The sequence below is a fragment of the Dasypus novemcinctus genome, unplaced genomic scaffold (assembly GCF_030445035.2).
Source record: "Dasypus novemcinctus isolate mDasNov1 unplaced genomic scaffold, mDasNov1.1.hap2 scaffold_215, whole genome shotgun sequence".
Taxonomy (NCBI): Eukaryota; Metazoa; Chordata; class Mammalia; order Cingulata; family Dasypodidae; genus Dasypus; species Dasypus novemcinctus.
Genome location: NW_026688187.1, coordinates 1 through 21366, shown reverse-complemented (window position 1 = coordinate 21366; position 21366 = coordinate 1). Strand labels below are relative to the sequence as shown.

Here is a 21366-nt window from a genome sequence, read left to right as displayed (position 1 = left end):
AAAACAGCCTGGTCACTATAAAAACGCGGCTCTCTGTGGCATCAGCCATAATATGCTTCTGTAACCCGCCAAGGTAAAAACCCCGTATGTTCATAACCATGAACCCACGCTGCCTGGACTTAGATGGAGGGTTGACCTAGTGAGCTTTAAGGATCCTGCCATCTCCAAGAATTTATGATTTTAAAGACCTCCTCATCACTGGGACTAAGAAATGGTTTTGTCCATCTCCCAATAATTAATTATAATGAACTAACAGCTAACACATTTTGTGTACTGTGTACAATGTGCCGATTTTGAGAGTTTTTTGTTGTTGTTAAGTTATTTAAGCCTCACACTGTCCCTTGGGTAAGTAATTCCCCTTATTAGGTGGTGCCCCCAAGCTTAGAGAAGTTAAAGACCAAGGCTGAGCTTGAAGGAGCTGGAATTTGAACATGGGCAGTGCTGACAGCAAAGCCCAGGCTCTCAGCCACTCCTCCCCACCACCCCACCATGCAAGAGGTGCCCCCTCTTGTGATTTAGGATTTTCTCAGATAAACAAGATGGCGTGTCAAGAGGAAGGGGGTTGCTGACCAATGGTCCATGAGGGGACAGGTAGCATGAGCAGCCTAAATCTGGAAATTCAGCCTAGGCCTGTATGATGGCTAATTTTAAGTGGCAGCTTGGATAGATTGTAGTACCCAGTTATTTTGCAATAAAAGTATTTTGTAGATACTAATATCTACAGCCAGTTCACTTTAAGTAAAAGAGATTACCCTTGATTATGTCGATTGGCCTCATTCAATCAGTTGAAGCCCCCAAGAGCAAAAACTGAGGTTTCCCAGCGAAGAAAGACTGCAGCATAAAAATCCGCCTGTAAGCCTGCCCTATGGATTTCAGACTTGTCAGCCCCCACAATTGTGGAGCCAATTCCTTAAAATAAATCTCTGAATATACAGATGCACCTCTCCTGTTGGTTCTGTTTCTCTGGAGAGTCCTGGCTGGTCTGGCCTGGGACCCTGGGACTTAGCCCTATTATCCCCTGGAGGTTGTGTTACTCTCCCTTCCTGGCTTCATGCTTTTGGTCTTCTATTCCCTCCCTGCAGTTCCATGGCATGAAGACTGCTCTCCCTTTAGTGCTCTAACTAAAACCAGGAGGTCTTCTCTAACGTTGCCTTTGCCCCTGTTGACAGCCTCCTCCCCCAGAGCCAGCCACGTTGTGGCCCATGGCCAAGGGCGGCACAATCACAGTCTGCAAGGATTTAAGGGAAAGGCCACATCTGATGGCAGAGGTGGGAGAGGCACCACGGAGTTTGGGTGAGAACTTCAGAAATTTGGGCGAAGTCCTTCAAACTGGACATTAGGGCAGACGTCCCTAATCCTTATGGATTGGAATCTCTGCCCAGGTAGCTCAATGTTCCAACTCCTTTTCCAACAAAGAAGCCAGCTCCATGACATCCCAGAGTCTCCACCCCCTTCCTCCAACCCACTGTCACTAAATTTAAACCGTCATCTTTCCCTTTCCTGTAGGACAAGGGTATTTTAAGTGAACAGCAGTGTGGTGCCGCGGGAGATGTAGCAATGCAGGCGCTGTGAAAATAAACGTGCCAGTCCACACCCCACCCATGGCACTCCCTTCCTCCTGCCTTTCCTGTCTCCCAGGAGGCTGCCAGAGGGTGACGAGAGGATTTCCAGGGAGCTGGACTTCAGGAAACCTGTATCCCCAGTGCACAGAGGAATTTAATGGACACACACAACTCCTCAGTCAATGCTCATCAACAGCCCATGAAACACTCCAGGGCTGGACGGATTCACCAAATCAGCACACAGATGAGAGGAGCCTCGAGTTGTGAGAGGCCTGGGGGATCCCGGGGGGACACTTTGGGGGGCTCCAGATGTAGAGATAAAATCCAAAGGGAACACAAGCCCTTCAGTAACTCCTAGAAGACTGGGAGCAGATTGTTTGTTCTTGACCCATCCAAGCACCCAGGGCTGGTCGTTGGATGTGGGTGGGTGGGTGGGAAATGGAACTTCCAGAATTATTGCTGATGGGTGCATCAGCCCAAAGGTTGCAGGGAGAGATCCTGACTCCTGGGGCAGGGACGCACCTCTACAGACCACCAGCGTGTTTGTGTCCACCCACCCACTGGCACAAAGGCGGATTTTCAAGTTTCTGGCCTAGTAAGAGGGAGAAGGGCACAGTTTGTTCTTGAGCTGGTGGCTGACGGATCTGCCTCTACAGCACGGCTTTTCCCAAAGGCATAGCTTTACATCATGCACCTTTCAAGAAGCTAATTAATTTTCACTGCCAAGAGTGGACTTAGAAGAAAACAGGCTTCCATTGCAGAAGAAAAGATTTGAGTTAAGCCAAAGGAAATAGGTTTGCTGTTTCATATTAAATTAGGAATAGGTGTATTGGAAACCCTGCCCAAGGCCAGGTGTCCTGAGGCTTGGCCAGCTCCTGTGAGGGAGGTGAGGGGACATCCTCCCAAGAGATCTTAAGAAAATAAAAACCTTTTTGCATCATAAGCGTTCGCCTCCTGCCTCACACCTGATTTCCATTTCCAGTGTGTGTGTGTTGTGTGTGTATGTGTGTGTGAGAGAGAGAGAGAGGAGGGAGCGAGCAGTAGTTTGGGGGAGTTGATCAAGGAGCTCAAGGCCTTCTCCAACCCTTCAGGCTTCCACTTCCACACCCACCCTCCCACCATGACCAATCTACCTGCCCACCTGTCATGGGGACGTGGTGGTAACCACAGACTGAGACCTGGGGCGAGAGGGGGCACCGGAAAGGTTACACCAATAAGAAATATTAAGTGGTCAGTGGTTCTGATTCTGGAGGGTTGCCATGGAAACTAATGTAGATGAGTACATTTCAGAAAAATCCCACAGTGGGGCCCAGAGGGCGAAGAACCAGGAAGGCTGAGTCAGGCGGACGTGGAGAGAAGGACCACACACTGCCGTCTGGCACGGCGCCCAAGTGCGTACAGCAAGCGGGGGCCCGAGTTCTCGGCAAGCTCCCTTCTCAGCCTCCTGCTCCCCAGAGCGGAGCTTGAACCGAAGGCGAATAAGGACCCTAATTCCCGAGTCTCAGTGACAGTGTGGGGGGCTCCAAGGGCAATGCAGAATGGGACCCACCTGTCTTTGGTGTCCCCGCACGGAAGCTGTGGTCTCTGAGACCAAGGGGTGGGTAAGGCCTAAAGAGGCCGTGGAGGGAGGACTCGGGGTTGAACCCACGGAGACTCAGCACCGCAAACTGAAAAGCTCTCTCACACTCCGGTGAGGGCTAAAGCTCCAGGTGTCTGAGAGCTCTGACCGTTTGAACCATCGCCCTGATTCTGAAGGGCTGCGGGTTTGACCAGCCAGGGCTGCCTGCCGTGGGTCGCTGCCACAGCTGCCGAGACATCGACTTGGCCTTTAGGCAGACCCTACTGTGGCAGAGGCTGCTGCGGGCACCTGCCTGAGCCACCACGTCCTCCTGCACCCTGACCCCCAGGCCCTCCTCTCTCCTACCAGTAAGCCACAGAGCAGTGGGAGGGCCAGGGGCACACAAGACTACCCGGAGGAGGCACCAGTGCACCGGGTCTTCAGGGGTACACGAGGGGAAAGGACATCCCAGGCAGAGGGAACAGTATGTGGAAAGAAGAGCCGGGAAGTTGGGGGGCGTACAAGTGGTTTGTGTGATGGGAGCCCAGGTGTGCAGAGGAAAGGCCAGAAAGAGAGGGAGAAGGGTCTGCCCTGTCTGGACAAAAGACCTGGCTGGCCTGCCCAGGTGTCAGACTTGACCCTGGCCAGGCGGGCGGGGTTCTGAATAGAGTGGTATAAGCAAGGCTGCGCTTCCAGATGGTCACTCAGAGTGAAGGGTGGGCTGAAGCAGAGCAAAACCCCAGAGGCAAGGAAAAGAAGGGAGAGGGAGCGGGTGTAGCTCAAGTGGTTGCGCTCCTGCTTCCCCTGTACAAGGTCATTGCCCAATACCCCCTAAAAAAAAATTAAAATTAAAAGGGCAGGTAGGAGGCTCTTGCAACAGACCAGGCATAAAAAGAAGAGGGTCTAGGGAAGCAGACATGGCTCAAGTGATAGAGCGTCCATCTACCATACAGAGGGTCCAGGGTTCGATCCCCAGGGCTCCTGACCTGTGTGGCAAGCTGGCCAACGCGCAGTGCTGTAGCATGCAGGGAGTGCCTGCCATGCAGTAGGGGTGGCCCTGAGTAGGGGAGCCCCACGCACAAGGAGTGCGCCCGCAAGGCTCCCAGGTCAGAAAAAGCGCAGCCCGTCCAGGAGTGACACCGCACACACGGAGAGCTGACACAGCAAGATGACACAACAAAAAAGAGAGACAGTTTCCCAGTGCCACAGGATAATGCAAGCGGACACAGAACAAACAGCAAATGGACACAGAGAACAGACAACGGGGGTGAAGGGGAGAGAAAGAAATTACAAATAAATCTTCACACACAAAAAAGAAGAGGGTTTAATCTGGGCAGCAGAAGCAGCAGAAGAGGAATGAGCAGCTTCATCGCCTTGTGGACATAGGGCGTTTCTGCCTTTGGTGCCTGGGTAGAAGGTGACAGGGATTGGCAACTGAGAGTGGGGCTGAATTCAGGAAAAGGTCTCTAGAGGCACAGGACATCCCGGTGAGGGGGCCAGCAGGGAGTTGTAAAGACGGGTTAGGAAGGGTCTGGATGGGAGATAGACACATGCTCCACGGGCAACGCTGCAGGCGCATGGCAGAAGCAGGAATGGGTGCTGGGCACAGGTGGGCTGGTCAGGAGGTTCCACCTCCACCTCAGTCGTGTCCCCCAGAGCCAAGACCATCAGAACTAGGAGAAACTGTTGCCCCTCCAACCTCTTCATCCCCAGAAAGGACCTAAGACTTGGATCCCAGCTATGTCCCAGAAGCGCTTCACTCTCCTGAGCCAACCCGTCTGGTTACAGTCAGTCCTTTACCACCTGGAGCTGACATGTCGGCGCCAGTGAACCAAGGGCCCAGAAGGCTGAGAAAGGGCCAGAATCTGCTGCTCATGGACCAGGAGGCAGGGTCGGTGTGGAGAGGGTGCAGGCTCTCAGCAGCCGTATTGGAGGGCCAGGTGGACATGGAGAAGCAGAGGCCATGAGCAAAGGAAGCCCAGCCAGCTGTCCTCTCCCTCTCGATCCAGGGCTGGGAGCCCTGGCACTCAAGGCGGAATATTCCAAGTGATGGGGAAGGGCTGGCAGTGCCCCCCACCGTGCCCTGAGCATCTGCATTCCTTGAAAGGAGGGGTTGAGGGGAGGAGGCAATGGGAGCCACCTGCCCTGAGCCGCCCGTCCCCAGGGCCTGGCGTTCTGGGGATTGACCCAGTCCAGCCCCAAGACAACCAGCCTGCTCCCCTCCCCTCAGCCCTGCCCAGTGCCCCAGACAGCACCTGAGCCCCAAGAGCCTGCCACCCACCCCCACCCCAGGTCAGGCAGGCAGGACGCAGCTCATGGGGCCTTTTTTCTGGTTGTTTTATTTGAAAACCCCAGGCTGTGTCCCCTCCCTTCCCAGATCTAGCCTCCTACCCCCACCGCAGGACTCAAGGATGCCACACATACACACACACACACATACACACACGAGGCTGTGAGCTGCCCAGGACCATGGGGCTGTGCTCACGACAACATTGAAAAAATATACATCATATATGATACAGCCGGGGCCCCGCCCCTTATCCCCACCACCTAGGCGCAGCCAGCTCATGGGGGCAGGGGCTGTAGGACCTCAGGACTGCAGGGCAGGAGGGGAAGAGGACTAAATAAGGAAGGAAACTGGAAAAGGTGGACAAGGAGGGATCCCCAGAGTGACGTGGAAACAGAGGGGCTGGAGGCACATCCGAGAAGCAGGGAAGGCCCAGCCCAGGGGACTCCTTGGACAGCAGAGCCCAGGGAAGGGTGGAAGAGAGGGTTTCCTTCCACCCCAAGCCCCTCCCCCTCCCCACCACTGCTGTTGACCCCCACCCAGAGCATCTAAGTGGTGGGGGGGGGGGACGGACAGAGACATACAGGAGCTAAGGGGGGGTTGCCTTGGGCGGGGGGGAGGCAGCCAAGGTTTCCACCCCTTTCCAATGCAGCCAGCTGGGACCCTGCCACAGAGAGCACTCCAGGGGAATGACGGGCCAGAGGCAAGGGGTGGGGGGCTGGAAAAGGGCAAGGACAGACTCCTGGGGGCCCCGTGGGATTTCCGTATTTAAAGGACGACTCGCTCTGAAGAGCTCTCTTCCTCTTGGTCTCTTCTCTCCAAATGTCCTTTCCCCTTTTTTTTTCTTTCTCCTGGGGGGGTGATCTCTGTCACACCAGGGCAGAGTTCTCTCTCTCTTTGGGCAGGGGCCCTAGTAGCAGTGGGGGGGCGCCTCGATGATGCGCCTCTCGTCGCTGCTGGGGGAGTCGGCCGCCTCCGAGTCGCTGCTGTCCTCGTCCTCCTGCCGGCCGCCAGCAGCCCCCGCCGCGCAGGCCCGGTTCTGGTAGGACTGGGAAGGGCGGGCGCAGAGAGGAGGAAGGGTCGGGGCCCCGCACACAGCCCGGGGCCTCGCGTCCCTCCCGCGCCCCGGGCACACCCCCGCCCGGCTCGGCCTTCCTCGGGAGTCTGCTGCGCATGCTCCAGCGGAATCCCGGCCCTGCAGACACCCGCGTCCGCTCACCTCCATGGGGTTCACGATGATGGTGAGAGCCGAGTCGTCCCAGAAGAGGTCGGAGGCCTTGGGGTCGGGGGAGACCTGGGGGCCCCCGGCCCCCGAGACGCGGCGGTGAAGGGAGTGGATGCGCACCAGCCCCAGGATGACCATGAGCACCAGGAAGCCCACGCACACCACGATGATGAGGGTCGCCGCGCTCGGGACCACTGCGGGGAGGGGCGAGGTGAGGGGGCGTGGCCCGGCGCCCCTGGGCTCCTGGCTCCACGCCGCCCTGAGCAGCACCGGTCTCGGCAGAGAGAGCACGGACTGGCACCTGCCTTCCCCAGGGTCCGCGCGCCTTAGGAAAGAGGGGCCCCTGGGCCCGGTGGGGGAAGGACAGACAGCCACACAGGCCGGCAGGGGAAGCGAATGCCTCCTGCACCCTGAGAGGAGGGGCCCGCTCCGAGCCTGGCCCCGCTGCCCGGAAGGTGGTGCTGGCGCCCAAGACTGGGGAGACAGACCGAGGGGCAAGGAGCAGCTCCTTCACTCACCCACCTGGACCGAGCTCGGTGACATCTCCCTTCTCCTTTCGGGTTCAGGGCCCCTGGACGTCTGGGGCTTCTGCTCCCCCCAGGTCTGGCCCTGAGGTTGCCCTCCCCCCAGCCCTCCCGTGCCTCCCATCCCGCAGCCTCACTTTAGCGCCCAGGCCCAGAGGGGCATAGACCGGGAGGGCAGGGGGACTCGAAGGGCACACGCACCCTCATATGGATCTTCGAGCTGACGAGGGCCAAGCAGATGTGCATGCACAGGTACATGTCCAGAAGAGCGTGTGGACCTCTGGCCACCCGCATGCCGGCTCCCACCAGGCCCCTGAGGCCCCAGCGCACAGGGGGAAGATGCGCCTGAAGGTCTCCAACAAGGCAAGGCAGAGCTGCAAGTGCAGCGCCACCACTCCCCACCAGCTGGGCAGGCCAGGCCAGCCCCCGCAGGAGCGCTGCTCACTGCAGACCTGCACCGCCAGGGTGCAGAGTCAGTGGCTGTGAGCGTGACCCTGCCCCCTCCTGCACACACACGTGTAGCACTTGGAGCAGTACTTGAAGGCAAAACAGCAGGTGAAGGTAGACACCCCACACCTGCACCCCCAGGCCCAGAACCCTGACAGGCAGCCGCTCACTAGCTCCCCCGGGAGTGCACACCCCTGCCTGCCTGCTCTGCACACGGCCTCGCCCCAGCACGGAGGCTCTGTGAGGCCCAGATGCTAAGCCGTCTCGCTGCTGGGGGACTATCACATGTGCGTGTCCCCCTCGTTTCCCCCACATAGACCAGCAGTCACACAGGTCCCCGGGGACATACACACATGGTGTGTTCCTGTCCACATATATACAAATAAATGCCCAGGCCCAAATTCACCCAGCCTCTGAGACGCACATGTCAAGGGACAAAGCAGAGCATGATGAAGCTAACGGCGTGGGAGCCCTCACGCCACTGCCTAACCCTCCTGGCCAGCAGCCAGCACACTCGCTCATGAGGCCACCTGCTCCCGGGCCACCCAAGTGAGTGGAGAAGGCCCGGCAGAGCAGGCTCGCCATGGGGTACCTCCCTGAGGCCACCCTGGTAGCATTCTGCCAAGTTGCTCCCCATCCCGCCCTACCCACAGCCGGCTTGGGGCCACTCTCCAGTTAGAGCTGGCTCTTTGGCAGGCTCCCTGGAGCTGGAACCAGGGTGGAGAAGGGCTGGCTGGGTCAGCATTTCTCAACTGCCTGGGGACAGAGAAAAGGGGGACAAAGCTTCCCTTTCTGCTCATCTGCAGGGAACTATCCCTCCCAGGTGTCCACGTCAATGGACAAGGCCCCAGGAGAGGTGACTGTACCAGCAGATGGACCCCATGTCTAAGCCCAGGCTCGGGAAGGCGTGTGAGACCCCACACAAAGAGTGGAGGCCACGGCGAGTGAACCTGCTCTCTGGACACAAGGCTGACCTGCCAAAGCCTCTGGTTTGTGCCTTCCTCAAATGCATTGTCCCTCTGAGGCCCTGGCCTAGTGAAGGAGGTAACAACTTGATTGCCAGGAATAAGAAATGACCACAGGGGTGAGGGGGGTAGGGGTTATATGGGGACCACATATTTTTTTTAATGTAACAGTAAAAAAAAAAAAAAGACAAAAATAAAAAATAACAAAAAGAAATGACCACAGGAAAGACAAAATGCTGACAGTCTACCTGTAGGCAAACATGTTTGGTTAATTATGTAAAAATGAGCCAGGAAGATTTTTGAATTAGTTAAAAACAAAAATCAAGAGTTTGAGAAGTACAGTGACTCTCTTGCTGCATCCAAGCATTAATTCTAGTCTTGAGTGGCCTCCGTGGCCAAGACTAAGAGTGTGTTAGCCAATGGCCCATGTGAACCCATGGTTTTCTTTGATTGTGGGTCTCTGTTGAAAGCCCTGTCCATAGCCCCATGTGCTGCAGTTTGATATAGTATGAATTCTAAAAATAGATATTGGATTTATAAACTGTTCTGTACCTGGGTGTGATTAAATTATGATTCGGGTTTTGATTGGGCCACGTCAGTAGGGTAAAAGGCATGGCAAAGGACAGAGTTGGATTTTTTTTTTATACAACTTTTCGTTTTATTCCCCAGTATTTGTTACCGCCTCTTAAAGCAGAGCAGGATTTGGGCACTGCCTTTCCACTCAAGGCCGGCAGTCTTTTCACTGCCTTACGACAGCTTCGGAGGGCTTGTAATTGGGCTACTCTACAGACTTTTCTTTGGAAAACAAGCTCTATGGATATTTGCTTCCACTGAATTGGTTGTTTAACATACTAATTTCTAGTGGCCTAGTACATGCAAAGTTGTTAACTACAGGAGACGGAAGGTCTGAAAAGTAGATCTTCTGAGATGAAATTCAAATCAGTAAAGATTTCTCTTCCAAACATCAAAGTATATGCCTCAGAACACACTTCAAGGACAGAAGATTCGGCCTACTAAAGGAATCTGCTTCCTAGCTAAACACTTGCGACCACAAAGTTAACATTAGGTTACATACATCTTACAACAAATGTTACTTCAATCAGTAAAAATAAACCAACAGGAGGCGAGAAAAGAACTACTAGCTCTGCCTTAGTGCCTAAAGTATCACACTATCACACTTTAAAGTGGGGTTGGAGTATGATGCTGAAGTCTTGAGCTGGAGCCCCAAAAGTAAGCACACAGAGGAAAGAGAAGCAAGCCCCAGGGAGAGAGGAATGCTGAGCCAGGAGAGACGCAAGCCCTGAGAAGAGAGGAACCCTGGAAGCCTGAACCCTGGCAGATGTTGGCAGCCACGCTCCAACATGGGAAAATAGACTTTGGTGAAAGAGGTAACTTATGCTTTATGACCTGGTACCTGTAAGCTCCTACCCCAAATAAATAAATACCCTTTATAAAAGCCAACAGGCTTCTGGTATTTTGCATCAGCACCCCTTTGACTGACTAATATACGCCTCTTTTATGCAGATCCTGTGGAAAGACTTCATTCTGGGCTCCTGTCATATGGCTTTCACAAACTGCTCAGATTTCCTTTGGCTTTAGCCACAAGGAAGCTCAGTCAAAATTCTGGTCCCTTCCAGCCACTGCACACTATCTCATAGCATGTTTTATGTACTGACTTTTTCCCTGGCTTCATCTTCTTCCATCATCATCCTTCCACCTTACTTCCTGGTTCATTTTCTTTTTTCATTCTATTGTACATATTTCAAAGACTCATACTTGTAGGCTACAAAGTAGGGAAGTGGTTCCCAAACTCCAGCACACATTGGAATCACCTGGGGATCTTTGAAAACTGATGCCTCTCTCCCATCCCCAGAAATTCTGATCCATGGGTATAGGGTATAACCTAGGCTTTGAGAGTTTTTAAGCTCCCCAGGTTAATTCTGATGTGCTTTGAAGCTTGAGATGACTACATAAGTAATAAATAAAATGTCATCTTCCTCTTGTCTCACCCTCCCAGCCAACCTTGCCATCAAGCTCAGCCCTGCTTCTTTGCCTTTGCACATGCTATCCCCGTCTGGAATATATTTCCCTTTTCTTCATGCCCTCAAATCCCTTCTGCTCTTCAAGGTCAAAGTTCAAACTCTACATCCACCACAAAGCCTCCCCTGACTGTCCCAATTCACACTGATCTCTCTTTTCTGATGTACTTAGGAGCTTCAGGGAAATGAATTTCCTGTCCCATCGGGGGGAACCGTGTCTCTTGGAGTTTCCCTGTGTTTCAAGTAGCTTGATATTGCAGAACCATAACTCTGTAGCAGCACTCTTGGGGTTGAGGGGTGGAGGGGAGGGACCACTTTGAGGAGTCATAAAAGGTGCATGGATTGGGTATTATGTAGTGGATCACCTGGTATGCTCAGGGGACATCACCAGTGCCCTCAGGTGAGCCATGGACCCATGCCCTACTCAGGCCAAATCAAGGAACTTGGCAGGAAGAAGCCAAGGCTGGCTGCTGCTCTCAGTAGGAATCTCAGAGAACCACTTGTGTCCAGGGTGACCTGGACATCAGCTCAAAGCAGTGGGTGGAGAGGTTGGGCTTCACTAAGGGGAAGTAGTGGGGGTTGAATCATGCCCCCCACACTCCCCCCTTCCCCCCCCCCCCCCCACAAAAGGGAGGCCCAGGTCCCAACCCCTGAACCTCTGGGAATGAACCATTTGTACTTAGGACCTTTGAAGATGTTCTTAGTTAAGGTGTGCCCAAACTGAATGAGGGTGGGTCTTAATCCAATAGGGCTAAAGTCCTTAACAGCAAAGGAAATTGGACATAGAAGGAGAAGCCACGGGAACAGCCAGAAGATGTAAGTCAATGAATCCCAGAAGAGAAGGGAGAAGATGCCACCATGTACATTGCCATGTGATAGGAAAGCCAAGGGCCAAGGATCTCTGGCAGCCAGCCCCAGTGTGCCACATTTTTCAGGGGAGAAAGCATCATTTTGCTCAATGCCTCAGTTATGGATTTCTCCTAGGCTCAAAACCTGAGCCAATAAATTCCCGTTGCTTAAGTCAATCCATTGCATGGTATTTGTTTTAGCAGCTGGAAAATGAATGCAGGAAACAAGGGTAGCCCTTACAAACACTGCACCCCAAGCAGCTACAAGGGGCGAAAAACACAGCCTGCCACACCAGGGCAGACTGACATGGGCAGAGAAGGCTCTGGGGCAGTGAGAACATGACTCGCTCACCTGGGGCCTCCTATCCAGAGAAAACAGGGATGGAGAATCTCATTAGACCCAACAACAGTACCAGCCAGATCTACATTGGGCCTAATCCAAGCGGCAGGACAGTATCCAACCCAGGTGAGGATGATACTAGAGAAAGAGCTATGGAGTCAGGGGGGAAGAGGGGGCCGGCTCCAAGAGTCCATAATAGGCGGCGGACTTGGCCCAGTGGTTAGGACGTCCGTCTACCACATGGGAGGTCCGCGGTTCAAACCCCGGACCTCCTCAACCCGTGTGGAGCTGGCCCACGCACAGTGCTGATGCGCGCAAGGAGTGCCCTGCCACGCAGGGGTGTCCCCCTCATAGGGGAGCCCCACGCGCAAGGAGTGCGCCCGTGAGGAGAGCTGCCCAGCGCGAAAGAAAGTGCAGCCCACACTTCCCATGCCGCTGACGACAACAGAAGTGGACAAAGAAACAAGATGCAGCAAAATAGACACAGAGAACAGACAACCGGGGCGGGGGGGAGTTAAATAAATAAATAAATCTTTAAAAAAAAAAAAAAGAGTCCATAATAAAAACGCTTTAGGTCACTCACACATTTCTTAGTGACTAAAGAGTGTACAAAGCTTCTTTAAACCTTTGCACCTTGGTTCCGTGGGAGACTTGCTCCCATCCGCACTGGGAATCACAGTAAGACCCTTTACATTTAAAAGGACCCCATGCTTGTTGTCAGAGAGAGTAAGGAAGAAGGATGCCAGATCTGGGGAAAAGGAAACACGAGGGTCAGTGCTGGTGGTGGCCACAGCACAGGGAGGGAGGAAGACAGGGGAGCAAGCCTGAAGCCTTAGGAAGCCCCTCAAGATCTCCCCCAAATTAGAGACAGCTACATAGTAATAAGAATAATTTTAAAAAGTATCAGGGCTAGATAGAGAGGATGTGGAGGGCCACAATCAGTCCTCAGGCTCTCGAATCGCGCTACGGGGATATGAATACTGACTCAGTCGCTTTCTATCTGTGTGACCTTGGGCAATTACTTAACCCCTCTGTGTCCCCGTGTCCTTGCCTTTAAAGAGGCATAATTCTAGTACCTATTTCATCTGTTGTTCTTTGTAAGGACTAAATAAGATACCACGTGTGAAAACCCGCCAGCACAATGCCTGACACACATCGAGCGCTGTGTTCACTATTATTCCCAGCACATATACTGAAACGTGTGCTAACTGTCACCACAGTGACTGCGGCAACCGTGAACATCTTCCAAAGTGTTGCCTCTGCAGAAAGCCTTCCGGGAACTTTTGAGAATTGCCTTCAAAGCCTGTGACACAACTTTTGACCTTTTCGAAAGTGACAAATCTGTTCCCTTTGAGAGAGGATTTAATGTCTAAAAACTTAAAATCACATCCAGGGCCAATTCTGAAAAAAAGTGAATGACGAAACTGGGTCATAATGAACTGGGTCAAAATGAGCTGGGCTCTAAACTGGCCTTGAAAGCAATTCTTAAAAAAGACACTCCAAAAACCATTTTCAGCAACCTCAGCATCATTTTGTAGTTTGCAATCACACTGGAGAATATTTGTTTTATAACATTAAGTGTAAATATCAGGTTTCAAAATAGTTTGATCCCAACTTTGGGAGGGGGTTGCCTAGAAAAAAGACTGGAACAGAATACACCATTTTAACACTGGTTTCCTCTCTGCGATGAAATTATGGCTGATTTTTCTTCTTTACACTTGCGTTTTCTACAATTAATCAACTCTTACATTGGAAAGTAAAAGTTGCATCACTGGTAAAGGATCATGGGGAGGGAACGAGATTGCTTTGTAGGGCAGGACCCCATCTAGATGAAACACTTTGCATATTTCATTTTAGAAATACTCTTAGGGCATTACAGAGAATCCCTAATTGCACATGACGGTGCCAACTTTCTACCTGAGGCTAGGGACTGGATCTATCCTATGATTTTCTTATACCCCTAACGCACCTGCTGACAGTGCTAATACACAATACGTGCTTAACAAAGACTTGATAGCTTCACTGCAGAGGAAACATCATTGGGTACAGGGCCAATTTGTTGAGGGAGGGCAGTAGGAATAGCAAAGGTGCCTAAACTCCATACTGGCCCCACGATTCCAGGCACAAGCTCCCCCTGAAATGACATGAGGCTCACGTTCTTCATGAGAGAAAGTTAATGATCCAGAATGATAAAGGGCTTGGACCACAGTCGCCAAGCAAATCAGGCACCACAGGGAACAGGGTCCAATGCTCCAACCCGATCTTCTCCCAGTGGTGGGGGAGAAGACACCTGTGCCCAGCCCTCTCACCTGCTCCCCCATCCCAGCCCCCAGCCCCACACAGCCTTACGTACTGGAGTTCCGGTGGGAGCTGGCCAGGCTGTGTCCTGCCATCTCAGGGGGTGGCTGGTGACTGCGGTGCAGGAACTGCTGGGAGCTGAGCACATGGCTGGGATGGGCGACCCGGTTCATGCTGTGCAGGACATTGACCTGGGAGAGGGAGGGCTCGGTGGGCACGTGTGCTTCCCCCGAGCCTGGCTCCAGCTCTTAACTGGGCTCCTTTTCACCTCCCCACCCACCCGCCGGGCTGCGGCTCATATTCCCATCACCTGTTGGTTTCTGGCCACTCCACCCCAGGTCCTTGCTAGCAGGCAGCCACTGGGGAAAGGAGAGAGACCCTCGGTACCTCCACAAGGAATTCATTGCTGGAGTAACGGCCGTTCATTTCAGAGCAGGAGAGGCGGAATTTCCGGGCGTAGAGGGCAGCGCCGTGTCGCAGCCGGTAACGGGCCTGCCTCAGGATCTCCTCATACACGGTGATGCTCTCCACCCCTGGGGGATCGGGGGTCTGCTCAGGGCAGGAGCCAGTGCAGGCGGGTGCTGGGGCCCAGGGACCCCCTCCCCTGGACTCCCTCCAGCTGAGGCCACCAGGGCCCAAGGTCGTGGGGGACAGAACCACTCTCCTGTTTGGGTGAGCCCATCCCTCTGCAGGGGTGTGGCCTGAGCTCTCTTAGCCAGGGCTGCTCCCCTCCCTTCTCCAGTGGCTCTGTGGCTTCTGAGTAGGGAGGGAGAGAAGGAAATGAGGAGAGCCTACTAGACACAGAGGAAGGTAGCAAGCAGAGGGTACTTAAAAGTGAGGAAAATGCAGGCATCCTTGGCGAGGCCCTGAGGGGATGAAATAGGAGGGAACTGGTTAGACCCAGCCCAGCCTCTCCCTTTCCCCCTTCTGGAGGCCGCTCTGGAGAATAGCAGTTCTCTTCCTTTGGAAGCCACCAAATCATTGCTTCCCACTATTCATTAAGAGACGAGGGCTTAATTTAAGCTGTGGTGTGTACACAAGATTAGTAAGAGGGATGATAGAGAAAATGACTCATACTGAACAGCTAGAGAATTAGAAAGCTAGTAAGAGAAGAGAGAGCCAAAGAAGGAGAGGATGAAGAGACGAGAAGAGGAACGAGCAGTTCCAGGGCTGGGCTATGGAGAGGACTGGGGAGAATGCAACATTTGGCCCTAAACTCTGGCACAACTCCTGGAGGGGCCACCTGGAAGCCAGAGGATCTTCCAGCATGGGAAGGAGCAAAGTAGCACTCGGCCACATCCCTGGGCCTGGAAGGAGGGCCCTCTGGGCTTCCCGGGCGCTGGATCGTAGGGAAGGACACAGAACAAGAGGCCAGGCCCTCAGGCCCACTGACCAGCAATGGTGAGGTAGGCAGACGTGTTGGTGAGCTCCAGCGCTCGCTGCTGCAGTGACGCCAGGTCCAAGAGCAGGCTTTCCCGCTCCGGGTCCAGGTCATCCCCCACCAGAGCAATTTCACAGCCGTCCAGGTTGTGCACAATCTCATCCGACATGCGCGTGTCTGTCACTGGACAGGAGAGAGTCAGGGAAGGAACTGAAGGGCCCAGCTGTCACCTTGTGGCCCCTTCCTCCCCTTCCAGGGTCATTCCCAGAGAAGAGTCAGCATGGTTTTCAAGAAATCCATTACCCAGCCCTCGCCTCCCACTAGTTCTGCTCCCTGAGGGCAAGTGGTTTCTGGTCAAGCAAATGCAGGATGAAGCCGTCTCCTATTTCCAGCCCAAGATTCTCTCCCACCCTGGAGTGACATCTCTCAATGATGTCACTTTCCCGAGTCATCCTTACCTGTGCCCTGCCAACTCTCATCCTTTTTGGCCTCAACCTGGTGAGAAATGGAGCATGTGATTTGAAGATCGGGAAACAAAGGGACCCCCTCGGGCCCCTCAAAGTCCACAGCTGGGCGGGCAAAGTGAGCAGTGCCACTCAGCAGGATCTGGGGGGCGTCGGGCTGCAGGACCACCACGTAGCCCTCCACTTCGGGGATGGAGACACAGGATTCCTCGCTGAAGCACCTGTGCGAGAAGAGGGGGTAAAGGCAGCTTGGGACCCCAACATCTCCTCCCTTACAACATACATTCCGTTTCACCCCTCAAGGCCTCCACCTCTCCAATAGAGCACCCCATGTCAGGGAGGGCTAGGGGAGGAAAGGAAGGTAATATCTCTGCACCCCAAACCCTGGAGCAAAGCTGGAGAGCGTGATCTCCTTTCCTGCTTGGATGTCACTGCAGAAAAGGGTCAGGAACAGAAGGCCAGGCAAACCCAACCTGCCAGGGTAATCACATCACCAGTGCCTTGCCCCAGAAGTGTGGAACAGCCATCAAAATCTATTTTACTGAGAAATGAAATAAACTGAACTGATGATAATGTACATACATAAACACTTTCTTACCCAAGAGGTTTTTCAAAAAGTGCACTGAGTATAATATCTTAACAATATGTGCCAGAAAATATTCAGCAGAAGTGGGGTGGGGGCCCATCAAAGGACGTCCTCCTCCTCGGTGGTGTCTTCCACGCCCTTCAATATCAGAGAAGTGCACTCTGGGAGATGAGCTAATCCAATCATACTGCAACTTCCTCCACCCTCCCAGGAGGCCACACTGACTTTGGAGTCAGGACAAGCTATCCCTAGAGGACTCAGCCATTCCAAAACAGCCACTCAGGAACTACCCTTCCAGGATCATGTCTAGCACCACCCTTTGTCAAAAGAATAAGACACCTCTCATCCACATAGTGCTCGCTGGTTTATAAAGCACTCCACCCATATTATTTCTTTCTAGCCTCATTTCATTGCTGTGGAAGAGGGATCAGAAACCTCAGCTCCTAGATAGAGCATCCTTCTCATTCCAAGTCCACTGATGTTTTCACTAAGCAACAGCTGCCATCTGGGGATGAACCAGGGAAATTTGCACAAGGGGAATTTATCTATAAAAGCAATACCCTCTTGGTCTTCCAAGGAAGTTTGTCATTCACGAGGAGGGCCTATGGTCCCGATGAAATGATTTTGCTGAGACGGCTATTATTATTGTTACTGAAGAGCCTAAAGAGGGTACCATGGGCTCAGAGGGCCTGGAGTTACCAGTGCCCACACTGTCTGAGTTCCTGTGCCCTAAGACTCGCCCAGCTTCGCCATCCCCACTGTCATCCAGACAGCCCAGATCAAAGCCTCTTGGGAAACGACCCCAGTGGGCCCTGGGAGCGCAGGCTCCAACAGACATCACCACTGCAGTGAGCAAGGCTACGCTGTGCGACTGCTCTGGGAGACCCAAGGGGAACAGGGGGCCATCCCTGACCCAAAGGCCCTCATGATCTGGTCGAGACATTAGGTAGGGCCCATGAACCTGCAGAGATGGCCACGACCATGTGAGTGGAACAAAGAATAGATGTGAGAGTTCAGAGGAGAGAGGGGTTATTTCTGGCTAGGATGGGAGTGCAGTACTTGAAAGGGAAGATAGGAATAAACAAGAAAAGCAGCAACTGAGCGAGCCTTTGAAGGAGGGCAGGACTTTGGTAGGCAGGAGAGTGTCCATTGAGGGGTACACAAGGGACGTATACTCCTCAACAGGAAAGGGAGCCAGGGGCCAGCTGGTGGAGGGCTTTGACCACGCTGATGACAGCTGTCGTTTCTATTCAGTGGGCAAAGGGAAGTCACTGAAGTCTTTATCATCAGAGAAGGGTGATGATGAAAACTGATTTAAGATCACTAACCTAGCCTCAGGGTGGAGAGTGAACTAAAGAAGGAAGAGACAGGTGAACTAGTTAAGAGGCTACTTCAAGAGGCTGGGTGAGAGTTAATGTGAGCTTGGGCTAGAGTGTAACAGCAGAATTGGAGAAAGAGGAGGCAGAGGATCTAAGTGACCAAGCAACTGCTGGAGTGAGGAAGAGAAGGACGGGGAGGAATGCAAAGATGACTCAGGGGTTTCAAGCCCAGGGGACTGTAAGGACAGAGATGCCATTGCTGAGCTGGAAAATTCAGGGGGAAGAGCTCATTTGACCATTGAAGATGACAGTTTCAGCTTTAGGTCATTGTTTGAGGCACTCGCGGAACATTCTAGATAGTGGTTACAGCATGCATGCAGGACAAAGCTGGAGAAGGAAATGTGGGATCCATCTGTCCAGGGGTTCATGCCATGAGAGTACACAGGGGGTCCAGGAAAGAGAACCAAAGAACCTCAGGAAAAGCATGCCTTTGGGCACTGGCTGAATGGCTGCCATAAATCTGGCTTTGCATAGACAGAGGTTCAAGGACTGGAGGCTGGGAAGCCACAGAGATGAGGGCAAGGATATGCATCAGAGGAAGGGAGGTGCTGCTAGGTCACACACACTCACACCCCTCTAAATTTTCCCCCGCAACCTCAGGAAAGTATCGGGGCAGCACTACCAACCAAGTCGTAGCCCAAGAATGGAGGAAAGAGAGCTCTCTCTTAATCGACTTCAAAAGAGAGCATGGAGGCCCCTCTCTCTACTAAAGGACCAAGTCAGGCTGCAGACCCTTGGATAAGCCTCCTCCCTGGGCATGAAAAAGGTAGGAGGGATTCAGAGGATAAGCCAGTCAGCAAAGAGGATGTCAACTCTTTCCCCTGTGGGGACTCCCCTTGCAGAGCTCTGCCTTACACCAATAGACAGTGTCCTCCTGTATCCCCCTTCTACGTTGCTCCTGAGCACCCTGAAGAGAGTGAGGCAATTCCTCAGTTTTTATGGAGAAACTAAGGCCAGCAGGGGAGACAGGTCATATGAATAGAATTTGGAAATTCAGACTCCCGGGTCCTGTCATCCTCCCACTAGATGGCAGTATCTCCTAAGAACTGTCCCCAAGGGCAGCTAAGAGGCACTCTGCTAAGCATTTGATCTGAATTATATCGTTTAGTTCTCATATCAATTCCATGACTTAGATTCTATTGTTACCCCTGTTTTATAGAGAAAACTGAGGCTCAGGGAGATTAATTTGTCCAATGTTAAAATGCCAGTAATAGAGGAGCAGATGTAACTCAAGTGGTTGAGTGCCTGCCTCCCACGTATGAGGTCATATAAACCCTGTGTCCTTAAGAATTCAAAACCATTTACCTAGAATTCAGAGATCATCAAACTTTTTTCTGGGAAAAGCCAGATAGCAAGTATTCTAGGCTTTGCAGGCCATAGCCTCTCCATCAAAACTACTGGGCTCTGCCACTGTAGTGTGAAATCAGCCATAGGCAATATGCGAATGAATGGGTGTGGCTGTGTTCCAATAAAACTTTATTTACAAAATCAGGCAGCAGGCCAGATTTCACCCAGGGCCACTGTGGTACCCTAGACTACATCATTGTATTTGACTTTGTGAAAGCTTGGTGAAGCAAGGTTAAGTGAAGAAATTAGAGCTCGCTATTCATCAAGGTCATCCAGGCAACTAGTATTGATTCAGAATTAATGTCAGGTCTTCCGGCTCCCAATCCAGTAGCCTCTGTGTTCCACTCACATATCAGCATAGAGGCATCAAGACGAGCAAAACCCCCCAATCCTGGAAGTGTGGCTAAGGGGGAAGAGTCACGAATTTGTTGTCGGGAAATCTGAGTCTAGTCCAAGCTCTTCCATGTGACCTTCGGTGGGCTAAGTGCCCTCTCCAGGGGCCCATCTCCCTCTCTGTAAAATGAAGGAGGTGTGCCTGGCCCTCGGTAAAGGTTAAGGCCAAGGAGTCCAGATACTCTCTGATCTGTTCTTTGATCAGCCCGCCCCACCCAACACTCACTTGACAGCAGTGGTGAGGCGCAGGGGCCTGACGCCAGGCGTGGCAAAGCGCAGAGTGTTCATGTAAGCCACATGCTGCAGGGCATGGTTGAAGGTCTCCACATCATCCCCCTCCAGGGTGAGCAGGGACTGCGAGGGGTTCACGTGGACCTGGGTCCCAGACACAGACACAGCTGAGAGCAGGGCCAGGAGGCAGGAGGGGAAGGGAGCACAGGTAGAGAAGTAGGGCAAGGGTGAGGGGCAGGGGGCATGCTGGGAAAGAGGGGGCTAGAGGAAGGGTTATACCTTCATGCCTTTGCCCAGGCTCTCGAAATCCCTATAGTCCAGCCCCTCCCGACATGCATAGAGGCACTCGATGACCTCGCGGCTCTCCAGGCGACCTGAGCGCACGCTGAAACCAGCCAGGTAGCCATGGAAGTAGTGGTGGATCGGCAAGGGGTCTCCTAGGGCAGGAACACAGGAGCGGGACCAGGAGGTGAGAGGAGGTCAGAGGAGAGAAGGGCTCTGACAACGAAAGGGGAACCAAGAGAAAGGGAAAAGGGAGAAAGAGCAGAAGCCTTGAGAAAGAAAATGGGAAAAGAGAAATATGGATACAAAAAGAAAGAAGAGCAATGGGTGGTTAGAGAGAAGGGGGGATAAGGGGAGATTGGAGAAGTGAGAGACGAGACAGAAGATAGGGGAGAAGGGTGAAAAATAGAAGTACAGAAAAAAAGAGAAAATATTCCAGGGGAGCGAGAAAGGGAAGAGGAAAGCCAGGACCAAAGAGAAGAAAGAGGAAAAGGAGGAGACTGCAAGAGAGAGCATCTTTTAGAGTGTCATGCAAGGAGACAGGATGAGTGTGGGCGAGCTTCAGAGGATGCCCAGATCTTCCCCTCCTGATATCTGACTCCTGCCACCTCCTTTCTGCTTTGTGGAAAGCCAGCAAGAGAGCTCCTTTATTTCATTCTGTAGGCAGGAGAGGATACCCAGAATCCAGCCAAGCTACATCTGGCCTTGACTCTCCCAGGAAACCCTGCCTGGCTGCATTTCTCAGACGCTCTGCCCCCTGGTGGCGCATGAAGAGTAAATACAAGACTGGGTAGGATTTGGGGTGGAAAAGGGAACAAAGAACACAAAGCTCAGATGACAAATCTCCGGTCTCCAGTTCTTACACAGAGTACCTTGTGTCGGGTCTGTACTGTTGTCCCCTCCTTTTTCCTTCTCTTTGTTCTTCTCTTCTGGAAAAAAAAAAGTCAGTGAGCTCAAGCCTTGGAGACAGATGGACCAAGAGGAATGAAAGGTCTTCCCTGCTCTGACCCCGCTCAGGTAGGACTTGCAACCTCTTGGCCGAGTCCCCAGCCTTCTTTTTTCATGTACCAATCTCTCGGGCCTCTGATATAGACAAATCCCCAAACATGTTGTTGAGGAAACACAGGATTTGAAAGACATACACATACTTGCACACATCTGGAAAGAAAAAATGAAAGGAAATATTCCCAGTTTTACCAACAGGGCTTAT

General features: G+C 52.7%; 1 protein-coding gene across 1 annotated transcript; it reads right to left on the bottom strand.

The window, feature by feature from the left end:
• Positions 1-1702: 1702 nt before the first annotated feature.
• LOC131277643 (calsyntenin-3-like) lies at positions 1703-21302 on the bottom strand. The gene is made up of 9 exons (XM_058292683.1): positions 21029-21302; positions 20154-20311; positions 19870-20018; positions 15933-16159; positions 15487-15657; positions 14481-14626; positions 14149-14284; positions 6627-6826; positions 1703-6455 (listed from the first exon to the last, which is right to left on the bottom strand). Exons 1-9 carry the CDS (start codon positions 21300-21302, stop codon positions 6318-6320), a joined length of 1599 nt encoding a protein of 532 aa, XP_058148666.1. The 3' UTR covers positions 1703-6317.
• Between the last annotated feature and the right edge of the window lie 64 nt (positions 21303-21366).

Coding starts and splice junctions, on each gene's coding strand:
- LOC131277643 (XM_058292683.1), bottom strand. CDS start 21,302: ATGTGTATGTCTTTCAAATCCTGTGTTTCCTCAACAACATGTTTGGGG. Junction 20,019..20,153: donor GCCTGGGCAAAGGCATGAAG/GTATAACCCTTC, acceptor TCTGGGACCCAG/GTCCACGTGAACCCCTCGCA. Junction 14,627..15,486: donor TGCCTACCTCACCATTGCTG/GTCAGTGGGCCT, acceptor CCGATCCCCCAG/GGGTGGAGAGCATCACCGTG.